The following is a 22,557-nucleotide window of genomic DNA, read 5'->3' as shown; positions in this document are numbered from 1 at the left end:
CGTCAATGAAATGTTAATACAAATTAATTGAAATTCTAAAATCTCACATTTAGTTTTATGTAAGAGCGGAATGCTTAGAATGTCCATTAATCCATAGACACTAAATGAATTATTGTTGTTTTATTATTGTTGAAGAAGTGCTAGTGAATTAGAGGCTTTTAATTAATTAAACAGTTCCTAAAGATTATCAAAATATTTTTGTATTTTTTTCTTATTTATAGAAAATGGTTGTAAAATGAACCTGGAAATCATCTACATGGAAGCCTTAAAGAGCAATAGAGTGAAATCAGTAACTCCCAATCCAAAACAACAGTTCAAATATCACCCTAGGGAGCAGCGTTTAAAGAAAGCCAACACACACATAGGTACATGAACGCTGTGTCTAAGAAATCGTCAACACATTAATATACCGATGATACCCCTAGGACAATTGGACGAGGAACTACATCTCTAACATTCAGAGTTCAGTGGAAATGAACAAAATAATTTAAGAGTCATCAGCAGGATACCTATAAGCAAAGGAAAGCAAGGAATATCTGGCATCAACTTATCTATTCCATATTTAAAGATATATCTAATTTCTAGCAAAGATGGATACCAAAAAAATATTGATAAAAAAGTTCTGGAACAGCCCTTATATACATTGACCATTGAAAAGAAAGCCAACCAATAAAATCCAAATCCAAAAAATCTAGTCCAGTCCATCCGATCCAATCCAATCCAAATTCCAAATACAAGTCTAATGAAAGCCAACCCTAATAAGTTCTAGTCTTTCGTAAATAGCACATTGAGAACTTTAACAGCACCGTCAAATTATTTTTCTCGATAACGACGACAAATATGTATAAATATTGATAATGTCTGATTTCGTCTTGGACAATAATAGTTTACAAGAAAAACATAAGAAAATTTGAATAAGCACGGAAGCAACATATAGCGTTGCTTGTTTATGATATAGCCTTACAATATAGTCAAAAAAGACATCCAAAATAAGAAATACATGCAATAAGAAGATATTAGAAGTAATAGAGATTAAATTTTAAAACTATTAACACGATTGGGATAATACGTTAAATACCATGACAAACATAGTCATATATAAGTGGGATGTAAATTTATTGATGTTACATCTATTATTTTGTTTCTAAATGTATTTATTTATTTGTCAATCACAAGTGTATCATTTCTTATTACATGAATTAATTATTATGCTATATCTCCAAAACCTTGTTTATCTGTCTCTAATATATTTTTTTTCAATCTAGTTTCAAAAATTGTTTATTGTAGGTAAAGGCATGATGACAGATTTTGAAAAGCTGTTCTACGATGTTCGGAAGTATTTACTATTTCCAAAAAATATCTTATTTTTGTAGAAAATAAAAGGTTTAGTAGAAAAATATTGACATTCAAACGCTTGTGAGGCCGTCACTATCCCATATCTTAACTCATGCCAAAAACAGCTTTGATGTTGGTCTCGTATATTCTTCAACTTTCATGTCATCTTCGTCAGTCAATACGAGTTTTTTCAAAAATGTGTCGCAGGACTGTTCTTTGTATTTCAACACCAATTTATGCATGGATAAACTTTTGATCACAAACATAGTTCTTTTGATATTTTATTAACTCGCAGTTGTTGAACTTTACTTTCTTTCCTTCTTTTAGAAACTTTTCAAGTACCTTACGTTTCCTGATTATGGTTTTGGCAACACAAAACTAAAGAACTGATAGTTGGGAAACACAAAATATTTAAACGAAGATAAATACTGTGGATATTGTCGAAGTACAAATGACATAAAATGACATTTACATGTGACGTAATTCGCTCTGATTGGTGTTCAATCTATCATGGCGGTTTGCTGTATTTTGTATTTTTATTTTATCAAAAATATTATCTATTTCGCTCATAATATAAAAATAAATACGTTTTTTATAATCCATGAATAATATTTCATTAGAAAAATACATAATTTTAGTGATTCTTGGTTACTGTCATCATGCCTACAACGTAAGATAGAACTATCACATATAGCCTAGGAGCAGTATAATCTACATATCGTTGATCTATTGTTTGTTTCAGAACAAGCTAGAACTATGCCACCATTTTACCTTTATTTTATTTATGTTGATGTGGCGTCAATAGGTACATTTTTTATTTTTTATCAATTCTGTTACTTCTAGGCAAAAGCAAAACAGTTCTGTCATCATGCTTGTTTGTTTACCTAAAACATTAGATGAGAAATTGTACGGTTTTTCAAAAATGCTTTTTAAAATCTGTTTCTGTAATGCAAATTATCTAGATGACTATGATGTACACCACTCCAACCAATCCTATACGACAGTTGAGATTATACGCTAAAGAGATGTATACAGTTTTCAATATTCAATATCTTAAGATGGTTTTAAATATTTTATCTTTGGTAAAATACCTCCAACCTTTCTAACGAGGTATTTTATTTACAGGTCCCAAAGAATATGCCGATATATTTCTTTGTACACCAAATCACTGATATGGCATCTGGAATTTCAGTTCAGGTCCAAATTTTATGGTTCTTATCTGACTACCTTAACGCAGATAATATGTATTTCTTCACTGATATTTTAATAAATAATTTAAAAAAGTATAAAAACATTTTGTTTATGTAATTTTAATACTTTTGTTTTTAAATTTGTGACATATAAACATTGTTAGTTTGTCTGTATTTGTAATTTTTTTTCATGTTTATATAGATATTGCTGTATTCATTTTATTGTAATGTTTTAGACACACTTTTTTAATATTTTAATGTTAAGTTTGTTATTTATAAATTGTGATGTAATTTTGAAATTATTAAATTTTATAGTGTCCTGAGGATGTCACGATAAGTGACGAAACGTCGACAATTGAGAAAATTTGGTGTTTTTCTTTGAAATTTGGCCTCTAATTTCCCACTATTAACAACAAACTGAATAAAAATAAGGCTACCAATATCATTAGTTAAAAAAAGTATGTTGACAATAAAAAACTTAAACCTAATGCGACGGATGAGCCGGATGGATATCCCAGTATTTTGATTATTCCATCCTATTCCTTTTATTTTTGAAATTTCTAACTGTTCTAAATATTTGGGAAAAATCTAGAGTTTATATTGCATTGAAAAGAGGTAATCGAAATGATATCTGAAGCTATGGCAATTCTAAATAATTTGGCAAAGTTTTTGGAACTATGTGCATATCTCCCATTATCTGCAAAGTACACTGAAAGAAATGCGTTTTATTCTTTATTAGAATTCTATATGCCATTATAAGACCATTGTATACTATATGTGACAGTTAAACAGGTGAATATTGGATACAAAACGCGTATTGCTAGCACAGTTGTATAGTGACTATAAACCTTATTCTTTATTAAATTATTGTATAACTAGTATACAACGTTTTTTATACCCTTTACGAAATAATAGCAATAACTGTTATTAAAGTGTTCCATATCGTTATTAGAACATCTAGTACTGGTTATAAGTTTTATAAAAATAAATGTATTAAACTGTTGCATACTCTGTATGAGTTAAAAACATATGTCACTAAGTTTTCAGAAATTTTATTGGATAACTGTAATTACAAGCTAAGGTTCTAATGTAAACATACATAAAACATACTTTTAAGCATTAAAATGATGACAAATCGCTCCCAAAACTGTCCAGTTTATTTTCTTAGCAACGATGCACCCGCATTTTCTTGTATTACATGAAAATTTACACTATAACTCTTCCACCTTAAGAATGAAGCATCCCCTGAAAGGTTGAGCTTCTTTCGATCTAATTTTATTTCCTCTGATTGATTGACTTTATACCCATGCTCTTCTTTGTCACCGCGTTAACCTTCTGTTCCTCCATCTTATGTAAAACTTAACATCAGCGATTTCTAATAGGACCTACAAAATAATAATTTTTAAGATTTAGACAAGATTTACATTTGAAAAAACAAAACAATTGCAAGCCATAAAACAGTTAGATACTTACATAATAATTTTCCATTTCACACAACGCGATATGATCATGTATCCCACAAAACATGTGCCTATACTGCCCATTTTCATGAAACTAGACGTGTAATAGTCGTAAGTCGATGCACAGCGGACTGTCGGAAATTTTACGATCATAACCGATTTATGCACCGAGAGGTGACGATCACTTAACCATTATAAGACGCGTTTTACACGTTAAAAACGGAAACATATTCGGTATAAGAACGAATAATTCTGTTAATATAATTGTTATATACAATTTCGGATGCTGGTCTTTATACAACAAATCTTCCCTACTATACAATTGGAACATAAACTCATTGAATAAGGAGTATCTTGTATATTGGTTATAAATGTTTTAATATGCGCTATACACATTATTCTAGATAAACAGTTTAATACGCTCATTTCTTTCAGTGTATAATTTCTGAAGCTCTGTGTTGTTTTATTACCGGTCGTTTAATATTGAAATCTATACTGACTTTTCAAAAGCTTTCAGCAGGATTAATTATATTATTATATCTTTAAAACTTGAACAATATGGTTTTCTAGACTCACTAATCAATATATTAGATTATCATTCTTTAAATCGACAACTATGCGTACGAATGGGGTTTAAGTCTAACAGATTCTAATCAGGAGCAACTCAGGGTTCTATCTTAGTTTCATAAATTTTATACTCTTCATTGATTATATTATTAAACATCTAATTGCAAATATCTATTACATGCAGATGATATAAAATTTATACTGAAGTCGACTCCAAGTCATCGCTTCTTAATTAAGCACAATTTAGATTCAATTAATGAATTAATTATTATTATTCAATATTAAAGAAGAAATAATATAGAAACTCCACAGAAGTGGCAAGGAGTTTAAAGATTGTATATTTGTATATTATTGGTGGCACTTATTAGACAAGATAATATTTTGAAAAATAACGATATGTATGGGCATCTATTTTAAAAATTTTGACTTTGCATGTTTCAAATATTTTGGTGAAACCTTTTTCTAAAACAGTTTTCTTTAAAAATTAGGTGCGCGCTATAAATAATAATACACACACCTAATGGTCTAAGAAAGAAGTAACCATAAAAAAGCGTTGGTGTCAGATTATCTCAGATAAACAACATGTGTGAATTTGCTATAGTCTGAAGAGTAAAAGTAGGTATTTAGGTAGATGCGAAAGTAGTGTGCCTAATATATCACATTCCTTTATTAATTATGATAATATTTTAAATTTACAAGATGTACCGTATTATCGTGAATAAGATGAATAAAACATCTCCTTGTTGTGGTTTTATGTAGGTAAGGTAGATGATGCATTTATCTGTTTCTGGTCTATAAATTAGAGTTTAAAGAACAACAACGAACATAAATTTTATGTATTACAAAATTTTTAGTGATCTTAACTGACAATCGTCATGGCACTAAAAATATATTATTTAGTTTTTATTAAATAAACAAATTATTGTCGGTAGATAATTAAATTGTTTAAAATATAAAGACGATTATACAAGAAAATCTGTATAAATTAGTTAAAGTATATACATTTCAGCTTTTATGTCCGTATCATGTCAGTAGAAACAGTTATTACCTAGATCTAAACGGAGGAAATTTACATTTCTGTTACTTTGAAACTATAAAGAGAGTAAACTCTAATGAAAATATACTTGTATATATCATTACAGACAAACTTGTCAAAAGTTTATCAATTTTATTAAACCACATTCTTTATGGACATAAAACTAAAAATGTGTTGTACATTTTTTCGCTACAAATAATTTGTAGAGAAATAAATGTCTTGAGCAATCTTTGAGACGTTTTTTAAAAAATACGGAATCTAAATCTATAAAAATATGAATATTTCGATATAACGAAACTATGATGCTTCTAGTTCAAATAAAATAACACTAGGGAAATATTTTTTTCTAAAACGAGTCCTAGAGGCTCAATACCTAAAACTTTCCAAAGATGAAATGTGAAACACCTACAGTTTTTGAATAATAATTACATACTCAAAAACTTGGTATAGTATACTTTCCTCAAACTAGTTACCAATATGTCCAATTTCAACAAAATTTACTCAGTAGCTTCAGAGTTAGGAAGTTCTTGACAGTTTTCAATTGACAAAAAACAAAAACCTGTATCCCTAAAAGACACCCATCAGTGAAACTCCAAACGCTATGACAGCATTATAAGTACATATCTTCATATCATGGTAAAAGTTCCCGCTTATTTGAATCAAATTTCAACAAAATTATTGTGGATGATGTTTTTAACGTTGTCTTTTAGAAAACTTTGATTATGTTATGACGAATCCTGATTAAATAACTCGCAGCGGATAATCTACCACTAATAATAAATGTATAATTATATAACACACCCATATCTATTAGAGCAAGAATTGTTTTAATTTAATACAAAGAAGGAAGCTATTTCAAAAATACTATCAAGCTTTCCATTTCGTATAATTATATATTTCCTATCAATAATTATCACTAATTTGTTCCTTCGAGAATAAATCGAACTAGTACACGATTGCGTGTAAGTTCCTTGGTGAATATGCTGATTTTTACATTCTAGGTTTTTAACCAGTGCAACATGGCATATTATGTTATAAAAGAAAAATATGTGCATCTTTTTTAAATACAATAAAACGATGAGGAAATTATTGCTTGAATAATTTTTTTACAGGTTATATAAATTCGATTCTTTAATACTAGAAAATGATAACGGTGTTAATACAGGGTGGCCAAATGAAAACGAAACAGAGCCATTTTCAGGAACTGCGTCAAGATTGTAGAAAAACGCTCAGACCCGTCGATTTTAGATTAAAGGGGGACATTCTTTGCTGGTATTTTTGACTCCGCCACTTTCACTCCCAAGCAAGGGTAAGCATCACCCCAAAATATTTAAATGACATTGGGGGTTGAGTAATATTTCTTTTGAAGGCTCTTACTCTCTTAATTTCGCCCATTAGGGCTAAATCAAATAAATTCAATTTTTTTTTCTAAAAATTCGGATGAATTAAATTTAGGTTATTATAAATAGAATTTGGGTATACGTTATTACAATCATATGTTGAATAAATATTTTCAAGTACCTATAGAAATATTAGAATATTATTAACCATTAGTACAGTTTCCACAAATATTCAAGTATTTTGAAAAAAAAAAGAACTACTGACTAATACTAGATTAGGTTGGGTTAAGTTAGATTTGGTTTAATTAAAAGATATAGATTTTACATACATATGCGTAAATTTATTAAAAAAACAGAAAACATCTTGAATCAAAATACATTTTTTTTAAATCTGTGTTAAAATTCGTAATATTGAATTTCTTCCGTAAAGGTTTTAATTATTTATTTAGTTTATATGATGATATAATTATTATATTTAGATTATAAAAAACTTATATAGGGCGTATTTAAGTAAATGAGCACAAACCAACCATATAATCTTGAGAGTAAAATATGATAATCGGATTAAATACTCTTTAGGACATAATTGCTTATCGTATGTAATAAGCTGATTTTAAACTAAAAAATAGTAATAGTTGAAAATTATTCGTTTCACAATGGAAGAGATATTTTTTCTTGGAAACTAACCGAACTTATAGAATTTCCAAAATATTCAATGCCGTGTAAATTTTGGGATTCTTAGGGAGTGTTTGGGAATTATTTTTTTTATTCTACGCAAATATGTCATAAGGCACGTCGAGATGTTCGCATATTTATGGATGTTTTTTCAACAACATAAACACCCGATAACTTCTAAGTGAAGTAACCATGAACTACGTCTATTTATCTGATAGCTGTATGCTCCTTCATTTAAATACAGGGTGTATTTGTGTAAAAGTATGATTTATCTTGCGTGCGTACCTATAAGGTTGTTATATATAATCGTGACTGATTAAAATACCTTCTAGTTAAAACATCATGGCGAGAAAAGAACGTTTATACTCGTATAAGGATTAGGATATCTTAATTAAAATATATTCAGATAAATCTATTATTAATTCAGGAAAGGTTTTCCCCTGTATTTGTTATAGTCTGTTCAGAAAACAACCCAACATTATTTTCTTATACTTTGTTATTAATTTTATACATTATTGGTACTTATCTCCTTCAAAGTACTACCCTACCCTATTCACACACTTTTACCAGAGGTATTTCCATTTCGCGAAGCAGTCCTGGATAGCTTCATATGAAATGGCCTTTAAAGTATGTGATAAATTTGCTTTGATGTCACCAAAAGTCGTAAACGGCCTTTAATTCGGAAAAAATCGTAAGGAGCTAGGTCTGGCGAGTAAGGAGGGTGAGGGAGGACAGTAATCTGATTTTTGCACAAAATTGACGAATTGACAAAGCTGAGTGTGCGGGCACATTATCATGGTGCAACAATCATGAGTTGTCTCGCCACTCTGGTCTTTTTTTAGCGAATTTTTTCACGTAACCATTATAAAACGCCTTGATACTACAGACTGTTCACTGTTTCACCTTGAGGAAAGAATTCAGGGTACGCAAATTCCATTAAAGTCGAAAAAACAGTAAGCATCACTTTGACATTAGATAGAAACTGACGTGCTTTCTTGGGGCGTAGAGATCCTTTGCCAGCCAATCCATTGTGATGATTGAACTTTTGTCTCAATGTCGTAACCGTAGCTTTCGTCTGCTGTTATGACCCATTGAATGAGTGTTTCATTGTCACTGGATTTTTAGAGGAGTTGCTGACAAACGTCCACGTGATTTTCTTTCTATTGTTCGGTCATCAAACGAGGAACAAGTTTTGTTGCAACTCGATGCATGTTCATTTCATTCCTCCAGTTTCACGCAAAATTTGACGTCGTATCGTTCGTTGTTCCAGAAAGTAGCACATTTCAAAAATCATCACTAACACTCAAACACGTTGCACTCAAATAAAAATATCACGAAAACTAAATGAAGTATCAACGATCCAGGAACATGTGGTTACATAGAAGGTTATGCACAACGCAATGCTACTAACTACGACAATCACTAAATATCTCCATTAGCAAATAATTAAAAAAAAATCTGTAGTTTCTGAGCGGACCCCGTACCTGCAAATGTTTTGTTATACATATAGAAATGATGAGATTAGTGCATCAATTTTTTCCTCCCACAAAAGTTTAAAGGCATTTCAAAACGGTAACATTTGGACTTTAGATGTTAAATATTATCATAACATTGTCTACAAGAAATACAGTACAGTATTGGAAAGGTATTAGCTAAAACACCTATTTTTAAAACGTATTGCTTTTACTTGCTCAATTATGGACTAAGAGTTTAGTAACTAACCAAACCGTACAAACATTTCCAGATACATAAATCAAGCACACTTGCAATGTTGAAAGATGTTTTCAAGCTAGAATTGTACAACCGATTTCTGTTATTTAAATGTGGTTTAGGTAGGCAAATAAATAAATAGTAAGCTTATTTTTTATCAACAATTTCGACAATGTGGTTGTCGTTACATATAGCACCGTCACATATTTCTGTCATGTCCTGCTGTAGATAGCGTTAAATTATTATAAATATAGTTGCATATTCAAATGAAAAGGATTAACTAAGAATAATCAACCGAGAGGTATTTTTGTTACTGAATACTGAATACGCCTTTATTTTTATCTATTTAAAGACAAATAAATAGAAGCGAATGCAAAATCGGTTAGCAAAATCGATTATCGAAGGTTAAAACGCAATAAAACTACATCTTGATAGGAAATGGTGTCTATTGTAGAATTGCCCCATTACTTCTTTGATTGTGAAAATGAAATCGAAAAAATACACAAATTACACAAAATGCAGTTGGTTAATACAAATTTGTACTAAACGGTGATTTTACAACTGAGATATGTAACGGACTTCACATATTATCTTGATACAAGATATAATGTGATCCTGTTGCAAAAATCCGGAACTAACATTATGTCACTAAGAAATTAATTAAGGTATTTCCAGTTTAGATTATTATAAACATTACGCAACAAATACATGCCGTAGTGTCATCACACAGTGAAAGCAATATTTTCCTCTAAAAAGATTTATTTGCCTGATAGAGATTAATTATTATTGCTACACATTTTATGTAACCTAACAGTTTAAACATATAGAAATTAATGTAAGTTTTATTATTTTTATAGCATTAGCATTATTGGCAACAGAGTGATTATTACTTGTGTTAACAGCGCTGAAAATCTTACCTTTCACTTTCTACAAGACGAATTTTTTGTATTGCTTTTTTTTAAAGATATTGTTTACATATTGGCATTTAATGTATTTGGATGTCATTGATGTAAGTAGGGCATCGTGAATATGTACAGCATGATATTTTTGGTTGGTATTATGGTTTTGTTAGTTGATGTGCAATGGTGTACCTAAGGGGCAAATTTTGGGGGGCAAATCCCGATCATGATAAATCATTTTCGTAATTTTTCCTGTACCTATAACATCACAAGGTCTGGAGACTGCTGTTCTGTTAGCAAAGTGTTCTTCGATTTTTTTGAGTAGGTGTCATATTAAATAAAAAGAACAAAAATACACGGGATTATCTCGTTTGAGAAGAATATTTCATTAATAAAATCAGTTTCATATGATATAATATTTCAATAATATGTAGTTTTATCAGCGATAAAACTTCAGTAGATTTTAGTTTTATTAGTATAGTAGGTACATCAGGAGTAGTCCAAAGTGGATCAGGAAATGACATTGATTGGCTGTTATGTAAATAATGAAATAGTCAAAAAGCGAGGGTAATGGTAACATGATAAGTGTTCTGAACTTTTTAACCTTCCCCTATGGCAAAATTTTATAAACACCACTGCTTACGCATATTTTACAAGACAACATACACATGTAATTAGCGTTTCTGAACTGGCCTGTAATTGGTTGGCAACCATAAAGTCATCAATAAATTAATATACTTTATGTTAAGACTGAGCTATATTATATATACATATATTAAAATACTTATTACCTTACGATGCACAGAATGATTACCTGCCTTGTTAGCAACAATTTCATAACTATTATGTAATTTATAGATATGTAAGGGGTTTTATGATACCTACAATGAAAGTGTTTAAAGGTAATTGTATCAATAGCAAAACAAGTGTCTTTACCTTCACTTTATTGATGCAAACAATTACGTGGAAGATAGAAACCTACATCAAAGTACCAAGAAACCATAATAATGTGTACAAAATACAAAATGCGATTACGCTAACAAGTTGCAAAATATAGGTAGCCACTTATTTAATGTATATACTTTTATACCTTTGATGGGTATACATTCGCTAATAAAATTTCGTTTTCTCTAGGAAAGCATTCAAATTCCAAATTTTATTGTATGCATATTACACATTTTATTACATAATAGGTTTAAGATATTCGTCCATAAACATCATGTAGTGAAATACATATTATTTATTGCAACATAATGATAATAGGAAAATATAATTTTCTGTTAGTATATTTTTATCAAATGTTTAAACAATACTTGTATCACAGTTTTTACAGAGGTTAAAAAATTTGATTATAATAGGTCAAATTTTATACATACAAAATATTATTACCTATACACTGTGTTCCTCAAAATAATAATTTAGATCAACTTATCTATATGGAAGACACTGCTTTTCTTGTTCTATATGACTGCATCATTCTATTCATAACCGTGTGTATTTCTTTTCTCCTGATGATACAAATAATGCATCAAAACTTATTGATACTTGTTTTTAGATAGTATAGTGAAATATTTAATATAAATGTCATCATTGTGCTGTGGTAGACAGTAGGAGAGTAGAGAGCAGAGTGATATTTGAAGACAAAAAATACTGTATAGTTAGTTATAAAATCTAAACAAATACATGAAAGTTTTATATGTTTATAAAGTGTATCCCAAAAGTGATTTGAATTGTGCGCCAATTTCATTCCGAAGAATTGGCAGCATCGCGCAGGGCTACCTGTTGTAGTAAACACATTGCGGTTAGGGAAAATGGACAACAGATGAGCGAGTGAAGATTGTGAAAATTCATTACAACTACGGAGAGTATGTAGCCGAGACTGTGTGCAAAGGGCGAAGCAGCAAAAAAGTAACATCATGTATATCACTTTCAGACACATTCAAGAAATATGTTTCACTAAAATAAATAAAGACCTGTACTAAGTAAGAAGTAAACTAAAACTATTTTAGTCTGATATTAAAAAATATTTCACAGAACTACATTTAACGGGACTTTTTATAACGCACTGAATTTTGTATACAGGGTGTCCGGAAAGGTCATGTCAAAAATGAAGGGGTGTACAGGGGAGCTCAAAATAGTTGTAGTAGGTACCTCATAATGTTCATTTCCAAGTTTAAACTGATACTCAATATGTCTGGATCAAACAAAATTATCCATTTAAATTTATACATATTTGACAGTGTTGCCAAATTTGACATTTTTCTTTCGTAGTTCGATTCCTGTCTCACTTTGTTAAAAAAAAGGCATACCGTACCATCTACTACCGTTTTTGAGAAAATCGCATTTTATTAAAAACATCCATTTATTGTATCAAAAATATGACACTAAACATTTTTGTAAAAATCTTTTTTTGTATAGAATTAAAAGAAAAAGAACTATTAAGTAAGATGTTCAATATGTGCACCTTGAACTTCAATGCATTTTTTGAAATTACTAAAACACCTCTGCTGTATGTAATCAAAATAACAGGTGTTCTAGTGATGTCGGCGTATGTATTTATGCGGTTTAATAATTTTTCCCAACTTTTTATAAGAGTTTGATAAACAAGACTTTTAAGATGGCTCCAAAGACAAAAATCGAGAGAATTAAGATCGGGACACCGAGGCAGCCACGGAAAAGGACTACCTAAACCGATCCATAAATCGGGAAATGTGGTATTTAAATAAGCCCTTCCTTACTGAACTGCTAAAATGGGGTGCCCATATGTTATTCCAAATATTTAAAGGGACCTCTTCCAATAACGGGTTAAGGTGTTCTTGTAGTAAATGTAGGTATTTATCCCCATTTAAAGCGTCATCAATGATATGTGTTCCATTAAGTACTTTCCAATAAATTATTCCCATCCATGTATTAATGATAAATTTTTGTTAGTGTTTTATCTGAATGGGGGTTTTCGTCACTTCAAATATACAAATTATATTCTATTTGGAAAGCGGTTGGCGTAAATCCGAACAGCTTCAGAAGCATAGAAGCATTACATTCTGCAGGTTCGTACATTAGATGAATATCTGCAAATTCTTCATAGCTAAAATCCTCCTTTATATTGAATCAACACATTGTGTCAAAATGATTTATGGCAAATATCTAACCTGAATTATACATACTTGTTGACAGTCATCTCAATTTCCAAGTTTTTTGCAAAAATGTTAATATCGCATTTTTGATACAATACATGTATGTTGTTAATAAAATTCGATTTTCTCAAAAACGGCCCAAGATATCGGTTGATATATGGTATACCTTTCTTTTAGCAAAGTGAGAGAAGAATCGAACTATGAAAGAAAAATGCCAAATTTAGCAACGCTGTCAAAGATGTATAAATTTAAATCGATAATTTCGTCTGCTCCTGCATAACCCAGGCATATTGAATATCAGTTTAAACTTGGAAATAAATATTACTATGAGTTACTTTAATTGCCCAAATTTCATTGTTGTCATAGTAACGATTTAGAAGTTATAATTGGAATTTGTTTTCAAGCTTCTTTCCTTGAAGGCGAATAACTCCACATCGAAGCACGATAGGTATGTACTACAATTATTTTGAACTCTCCTGTATACCCCTTCATTTTTGACATGACCTTCCCGTACACCCTGCACAAAAAACTCTTTTTTCAAAATTTGTCTTGTATTTATCAAATAGTCAAATACCCAATACATAGATGTTCAAGCTCACATTTTCTCTTAAATGAATTCAATTCACTAGTTCTCTCTCCTCTCTCTCTCTCTCTCTCCTCTCTTCACCCAATTTATTCGAGACCTGAACAGATGATATTTCAAAACCTTTTCTGATTAGGATAACAGAATACAAAAGAGGAGATGTCTACATTCCATGTGTTTAGGAATCTTCATAACTTCAGTTGTATACGTCTGAGTAATTTTAGATATATTATGTACATATTTTCTATAAACCATTCTAACTAACAATAAGTATAATTGCAATCGAAAGGCTTGTATACATTTAAAGCTAATGCCATACTAAAGACGTTGTTTTAGAAGCCCTTGTAATCAGGCAAAAATAGCATCTCAATAGATAGATATTAATTATATGATACATATCAGGTATGTTGTATTACATATTAAATATTAGGTAGGTATACTTTTATTTATTGCTAGAGAAATTTTAAATATTTTTATTCCCAAAATTTGAAGACAATTAACTACTTAATATGTTTATTTATTTGGCAATGATAAGTATATTGTTTAGGAGAGAGAAGAAACATAAAGAATAGAAAATTATTTAAAGCCTTTGGTATAAACAAATGTCATGCAACTAGATGATATTTCAAAACCTTTTTTGATTAGGATCACAGAAAATCAAAGAGATCTTTTAACATTCCTGGCATAAATATAAGTCGTTATGTAATGGCAGCTGCCATCTGTTTTGTAGTGCCTTAACTAAGCTAAGAGAGATACAGCACACTCTAGCGAACAAGTATCAGTTAGTACAAAATGCTGATCCAAGTAATAGATGGTGATAATAGCTCCGAAATACTGTTTTGTATAATTGCCAGTAATAAAGAACGTAGGAAACCTGTATTTTCAATATTCAGCATTTAAAGTGCCTGATAATTTGATTCATTTATTCGTTTGGTGTTGATCCTTTGGAAATCATACATAAACTGAATGGTAGTAAAAACTAAATGTACTGGTCCATTTACTTCATCTAACTCCGTATAACTGAAAATATACAAATATACATAGAATTTTAAATATGTGTGAAATTATATTCCAGATTAAGTCATTAGATTTCTTTAGTAATTTTATGATTTACTGTTTTCTTCTTTTAAAGATATGTACTACAACCGATTCAGAAACTGAGGTTGAAAACTATTATTTCATTTAGTCGTCGAATCAAATAAAGAATATTCTATATAATATTGCTGAATATTAAATTTAGTGTTTAGTCTAGTTTTCTGTTTATTTATCTATATCGAGCTTGGTCCATACATTTCCAATGGGGTACATTGATAGCAGTAAAAATGTAACATAAGGAAATCTATGAAAGACTCTTTTTGGATAAACGCTGAGCTAAACAGACGCCTCTTGTTTTATTTATTTGCCTTATTCCAGTAAATATTATATTTAGATTGCAAACTACATGTTAAAAAATATATGTAGATATACATTAAGTTTCCAAATAAAAATTACATATTTGCATTTTCCTCCAACCGAAAAATCCTTTTGTTTACAAAAATTTCCGAAATTAAAAACTATTTTATATTCTCTGTTATGAAAACTAAACCACAATACAACAGAGGTACAGAGGAGATCAATTATCTGAAAAAAAATAAACGCCAGCTTTTAAAACAAATATTATTTAGCTGTTATTTATTAGTAGTAATTTCTGGAATGCAGACGCATGGTAATGTATATTGGTTTATCATCAAATATGTGTGCCGTATTTCTCAGAAAATATATGGAATAATACCTATTTCAGAACATGACTTAAAGTTGCTATTTATATACGTTGCGTATGTTGTTCAAAGTATGAAAGAACATGAGGGTTGTATTGCTCATAGGCTTACATGAGTTTGTAGGCCGTTCACATTTTAGGTAACATCACTATCAACAGTAGAAATGGCAATTTGGTAATAAGGCTGTTAGAGCAAAATGGAATTAATACTTGAATACAATAATTACACAGAGGCCGACAATTTTCAGAACCAGAGACCGGATCTAGTGTACCTGAAGGGTTTTGGTGTAATCTGACCCCGAATATAGCGAAAAACCGCGATTTTTCCACTTTGAGGTTAGAATATATCGAGAACCTAGGGTGGCGGACCAATTCTGAGCTCGGATTCGTAATCAGCGCACCAAAATCCTTCGGGTACACTAGATCCGGTCTCTGGTTCTGGACTTTCGTAAAATTTTTTCGGCCTGTGTTATTATAACTCTCTCTAGATATTGATAATTCTTGTTGTGAGTTTCTTTTTATTTTTAACTTTGAACGATGCAAATTTAACACATAATTTCATAGTTGAAATCGCTCAAACTTTTCTTAATTTTTACGCCACTTATTCGTTTTTTATCAAATGTTCATGCAACTACTACGAGCGGAGTGCCTAGTTTGAAAGCTTTATCTTCAATGTTTCTTGAGTTATTAATCAAACATTAAATTTCGTGTCCAATTTTTCAAGGATTCTAGAGTTTCTATGAAACATTTTACGAAGATATCTGGTAAGTAGTGCTGGTGAAAACCAAAGTTTGTTATTGGGCTTCGAGGTATTTAAATTTTTTGATTTGGTGTCCATTAAGAAAAAAACTTCAAATAACGGCATGGTAGGTACGTTTTAGGCCCAATATCTGTTTTCCAGAGTAGGTCTTAAATTGAACGAGAAATCAAAAAACACAATAACATATAGGGTGTTATATTTGAAAAAACTAACTTATAGGATAAAGTAAGGGTATTTGGATCAGGAGAATGGATGGACCAGTAGAGATAAAAACATAAACAAGTTCTAAAGAAGCAAATTGTTAAAGTACCTAGTCATGATTTGTTATTGTAATTATCAAAACGTCAGTACTTTTGCAAGTTTTGTTTTTAGTGACCCTTTAAATTTGTTATTATAATTTGTGAACAAAGTTGAAAGCAATTTAGATAATTTTATCTAAGTTTTTGTAGGTAAATGAATGAGATCTTATTTTATTATTATAACATAAAACCTCTATATATAGAATTTATTCGTCCCTCTCTCTTGTCAAATAATAGATGGACCAGTACACTGAAGGAGAAATGACCCTAACATGAGCTGTTGTTATCCGTTACAGAACATTTAAAATTATCCAAAGCCAGGTCCATCTGATGGAGTTCACTTAAATCCTAAAGTCACAATATCAGTTTCTCAAAATGACAACGCACAACTAGGGCCCTCTAGACTTTGTATAAACTGTCCACGTATATAATTTCGAAATTTCGAAGAAAATATTCTACTTGGAAGAGCATTTGCAGATAGTTCACCTATACCATTCGTAAATTCAGCGTAAACTGTGTCAGATAGAAAATTACGGGAGTTCTAATGATCATAAAATACCTACATATGAGAAAGAAAACAAATTGAAAAGTTATAAAAAAAATATCTGGATAAAAGTAATAAAGACAGAACATGAGTAAATACCGAAAAGAATCTTCATCCTCAGACTCTGATGACATATTGTTTAACGGTACTACGTCAGCAGAAGACCATTGCAGAAATATTTAGTGAATGAAAACCCAAGTGATTTTCCCAGGAAAGTCGAGAACAATATTTTTTAAACAATAAAAACTGCAAAACAATAATTAAATTTTTTTGGCTTTTGGCGATTTATCAAAAATGGTCCGATTTAAATTCTGAAAATGGCATTTGAAAGTAGACGAAAAAATCTCCAATTTGTATATCTCGGATTTTAGCCTGGGTGATGGGAAATATGCTAAAAATACCCTTGAAAGTCGCCCGAAACGATCGAAAGTCGCTCGAGCCACAGTCTAGTAGCTGTAGTGGGGGAAGGAGTGAACGGAGGACTCAAACTTGACGGAGTTATGAATTTTTAAAAAAGGTTTATTTTAGAGGTTTTTCTTTATTTTCTATGTAAAAAATTAACCGATCGGGTCTCGCAAAAAATCATTTTATAGGTTTTTTTATTCTCTACAAAAGTCCTATTAAGAGAAAGACGATTCCATAATTATTTTTCCTGATATTATAAAAAAAACAAAAAAATGTCATTTTTTTGCAGTTTTTATTGTTTAAAAAAATTGTTCACGATTTTGCTGGGGAAATCACTTGGGTTTTCATTTACTAAGTATTTTTCAAAAGGAAATACATGAAATTTGATGTAATATTTAAGTGTAAAAACAGCCTCTTTTTTCGCTCTTTTGGTTGGCCTACCTGGTCAAAAGATAACGATAGGGGAGGAGAAATGGTTTTTCTATTTTAAAATATTTTTGTTTTTTTATATTTTTTATTTTCATGTTATCAAATTTTTTGTTACTAGGTAGTAGAAAACCATTTTGTTTGTTATTATTATTGTTACTTTTACAAAGTGAAATAAGTTTTTTTATATTGCGGTTCTCCAGCTCCCCTCACCGAAAATAAGAATTTATTAGGTACGACTTTTATTTGATACACTTTGTTGCATTATTGATATTATCAGAGCTATAGAGCTATATTCGTCTTAAATGGGACACCCTGTATAATATTTTGTTTTCCGCATAAATAAAACTGTTCCGTAAAGATAAAATTTTTCTTACAAAACAAACTTTCACGTTGTGCTTTCAGATGTGTAGAACTTTCATGTACGAAATGATTACGTGTAAAATAAAAGCGAAAGTATAAAGAAATGTTCCTTTATTACGCCATCTTGTCACAATAAGACATCGTTTTTTACTTAGGTCGCAGGAAGATAATCTGCATTGTCTCTTTTAATGGACATCCTACCCTACCTACACAAAACCTCCTAACAAACGTAACTTGGGTTCATTTTCTCTACCAAAGTGCAATGAAAAAGGTACTCAGAATATTCTATTTTTTTTTGGATTTATTTTTATGTGTCTATAAAGTGAAATTATTTTGTTTTCAGGCAATTTTTTTATTATCTCTGAAATGCTGTTTGGTTTATTCAAAGGACTCCTTTACGCAAAAAGAAAATAATCAAGATCTCCAAACCTCCAGCGGCAAAATATTATACGAATATATAACTCCGATTGTACAGATTCCAGATGCGTACAATTCCAATCAGCAACCACAAAATTATGGTAAGTAGTTATATATATGTAAATATTGTACGTTTTATTTTAACTTTCTCTGGTTGCCAATTGCACATCTTATTTTGAAGCAATAGACGTTTCAATGTTTCTAATTGTCTTCTTTAGAACAATACACAGGCTGTCCAAAAAAGAAAGTCAATCCTTCATTCGCTTAAATGAAAAAAATAATAATAATAATAATAAGAAAAAATAAAATTGCGAAAAATTTCAAAAGACACCTACAAAAAAGTTGAGGAGGATAAGGTATCATGGCAACTTCGTTTTTAATTTGTTTTTCGGAGTACACGAATCTCTATAAACTCTTTAACAATTATTGCAATAGAGTAAGTAACATCTGCGTCAAACGGGAAGTTATTATCTGGAAAATTATCAGTTATTACGAAAACCAATTTTGAAGTTCTATTTAAATGTCCTTTATCTTTTAAAGCAAGCATTTTTGTATCAAGTCTGAACCATCTTATTTTGATGTCAGAAGTCTATGGCTAAGTCTAAGTCTAAGTCTAAGTCTAAGTCTAAGTCGAAGTCTAAGTCTATGGCTTGACCTTTTTGACACCCTGTATATTGTCTCTGCGTATTAGAGGATAACAAAGATACTTCAATTGATAAAATCAAAATCGTCGAAAATATGTCCAATTGTTTCAGATTAGGCTTTGTAGCTTTCAGTATTTTCGACAACATAAACTAATAATAAATTTTTAACATCGGTACAGGTTTGGCAGATCTGGGGATGGAATTATGTGCCTACTAGTTGTCGATTCCATTGTTTTTTTTTTCGAGATGCTTGCCTATTTTAATGTGACACGACTACAGATACCAGAGTACATAAAGCTTTACAAATTTATATTTATGTTAAAATATGCTACTCATAAATGCATCTAAAATTACATACCTACAAGCACACAAAAAAAATCCAAACCCAAGAGACCCACATATCATTTCCAAAGGAATTTGATGCGCTGAACACGATCCTGAACTTAAAATTCATGATTTACCGATGAATTTCGGAGAAAAGTGAAATTTTTGGGTGAAAACGCCCAAATATGGGTCAAAACTGATTTTCTTCATAAAAAATTTCACATTTCTGTGAAATTCATCAAGAAGTTATTAACATTGACTGCAGGATCGTGTTCCTTCGGAAATGCTACACGGGTTTGGACTATTTTTTTTTTTTCATGTGTTATCATAACATCAAGTAATTTATGAAATATAAATTGTGGTTTTATACTGAGTATTTCTTATTCCGTATACATAGAACTACTACAGATTCTAAACGTCATAAGACAATTTAATTAAACTTATCTTTATTCAAAGTTGCTTCATTTAGCCACTAGACGGTATTAAAATTGGAAAATAGTTTCTCAAATAAAAGAATAATTGTTATAAAGTTTGTTCCAATACGATTTGACTAAACTTATTTCTATCCACAGTTGCTAGAGGCCTTTTTGACATAGTAGCCATTTGTATTTTCTTATATGAGAAATATATCCCCACTACCAATTAAATTTTTTTATAGTTTACTTAGTCGACTAACAGCAGTTTCTTTTTTCTTTTAATACCCGGAAGTAAGGAAAGTCCAATGTTCTGAAGAAGTTACTGTCGTAGCAAACTGATTAAGAATAAACTCACAAACCACATTTATCTATTTTCCGTTATTTTTTATAATACTCCGTCCCTTATAAAATAAAGTTTCACCAATATCCAGCTTTATCTGCCGTCACATCACATTTCCTCTGTTCCAGGCTACGTCCCCTCGAATATCCCATTATTAGAGCATCCGCAACTTCCGAAAATCGACTTGCATGCCGTCATCGATGGAAATCCCCTGCTGGCCGCCCTGCTATTGGGTGCATCTTTAGGACTGTCTCCCAAGCCCGCAGCCCCCAACCATCCCGAACTGCTTCCCATAAATCCATACGTCGCGCTCCTGTTATCTCAGTACGGGCGGTATGTGCCCCTTCATGGCGGGGCCAGGGGCATATACGGATACGCTGCGGCTAACAATTTTCACAATAATAAGCCCTTCGGGGCGTACAAGGTGTACGAGGATGCGAAACGACGGTAAAGGTAGTGCCTAATAAATCGTACAAGTATTAATTTCGTTTTCTAGTGCTAGAACGAAAAACTGACGATGCTTCTTCTCATCAATTTTCAGCAGACGTTTCATTTTATTGTTATCAAAGGTCACACTTGGTGTGGGCCACTTTAAAGGTCACACTAGTGCGAATTGGGATTTTATCAACTTTAAACCTTTACATCCTCATTATTTGTTAAAGAAAACATAACGTATTTATATCAAAATTGTGGTAAAATTTTCCGAGAAATCGAATGACGTAATTAGTTTTAAAAAGAATAAATTGTTAATAAAAAATGCGATTAAAAAAACATTTTTCGAAATATGCTTTTTTTAAAGTTCGTATTTATATATATATATAGGGTGATTCAGGTTTTAAGGCACAAACTGAAATGGGTGATAGATCTTATCATTTTAAGCAAAAAAGTTTATATAAACATGAGTCCGATCTCGATCAGTAGCGGAGCTACAGGGGGTCAAAGTTTATTTATTTTTTTCTATTAATTAAAATATCTCGCTCACTTTTCAAAATATCAATTTAAAATTTGGTGTGGTTAATACTTCCTATAAGGACATCATTTCAAGCATTTTAAAGATTTTTAAAATCTACAGGGTGATACGTTTTTGGAGGTTAGGGCTTCTTTATCCCCCCCAAACTTTTTCTTAGTACGCCTCTGACATCTTCCAGTTAGCAAATTGGGTGGCTAGTTTAATTTAGAAGGTTTTTTTGCTTTTCAATTTTGTTCGAGAAAACAACCGTTTTCGAGATAAATAAGCATATCCGTAAACATGTTAATTTTGCCTGTTTCGCTTAAATTTTATTCTTGGACAAAATTCGTTAAAAATGCAATAAATTGTACTAAAATTGCAATGTTTTTAAACATGAGTCGAATTTGGATCAGTAGCGGAGATCGATACAGAAGGTAGAGGATCAAGTTGTTTTAAGGTTTTAAAGTTGGTTAAATGGTTCATACATACATTTTACCATTTCGAAAATTTTTAAAATCGTAAAAGTTAAGTAAGCTCTTAAAACAAATAACATGTATTTTTTAAATTTACTTTATGATTTTAAATCCACCCTAAACATTAAAAAAACGCTACAGACATAATAAAAGAATATTACTAACGCAAATAATTAAATCTAAATATGTAAACAATAAATGACAAGTAATAATACAGACCTGAAGATAATTACTAATAAAGCTTAGAGTAAGTGTTCAAAATGAGATCCTTCAACCTCTACACACTTCCTACATCGCCGAACTAATGCTGATGTTGCTCTAAATATTTGGTTGCGATCATTCCTCATTTCAATGCAGGCTTGTTGGATGCGAATGATAAGTTCCTCCCTTGTTTGGACTGGTGTCGCGTAGACTTTATCTTTTATAGTACCCCAAAAATAAAAATCCAAGGGATTCAAGTCGGGCGACCTGGGAGGCCAAGCAATATGACCTAATCGACCAATCCAACGACG

The 22,557-nt window shown here is 30.8% G+C and overlaps 1 protein-coding gene across 1 annotated transcript; it reads left to right on the top strand.

Moving 5' to 3' along the window:
* The first annotated feature begins 235 nt into the window (after positions 1–235).
* Positions 236–21,074, top strand: LOC111691942. Its single transcript, XM_023455488.1, has 2 exons — positions 236–365; positions 20,752–21,074. Exons 1-2 carry the CDS (start codon positions 236–238, stop codon positions 21,072–21,074), a joined length of 453 nt encoding a protein of 150 aa, XP_023311256.1.
* The last annotated feature ends 1,483 nt before the right edge of the window (positions 21,075–22,557 follow it).

The sequence above is a fragment of the Anoplophora glabripennis genome, unplaced genomic scaffold (assembly GCF_000390285.2).
Source record: "Anoplophora glabripennis isolate ALB-LARVAE unplaced genomic scaffold, Agla_2.0 scaffold67, whole genome shotgun sequence".
In the NCBI taxonomy this organism is placed as follows: Eukaryota; Metazoa; Arthropoda; class Insecta; order Coleoptera; family Cerambycidae; genus Anoplophora; species Anoplophora glabripennis.
This window is presented reverse-complemented; position numbering and strand designations above follow the sequence as displayed.

Coding starts and splice junctions, on each gene's coding strand:
- LOC111691942 (XM_023455488.1), top strand. CDS start 236: ATGAACCTGGAAATCATCTACATGGAAGCCTTAAAGAGCAATAGAGTG. Junction 366..20,751: donor GAAAGCCAACACACACATAG/GTACATGAACGC, acceptor CCTCTGTTCCAG/GCTACGTCCCCTCGAATATC.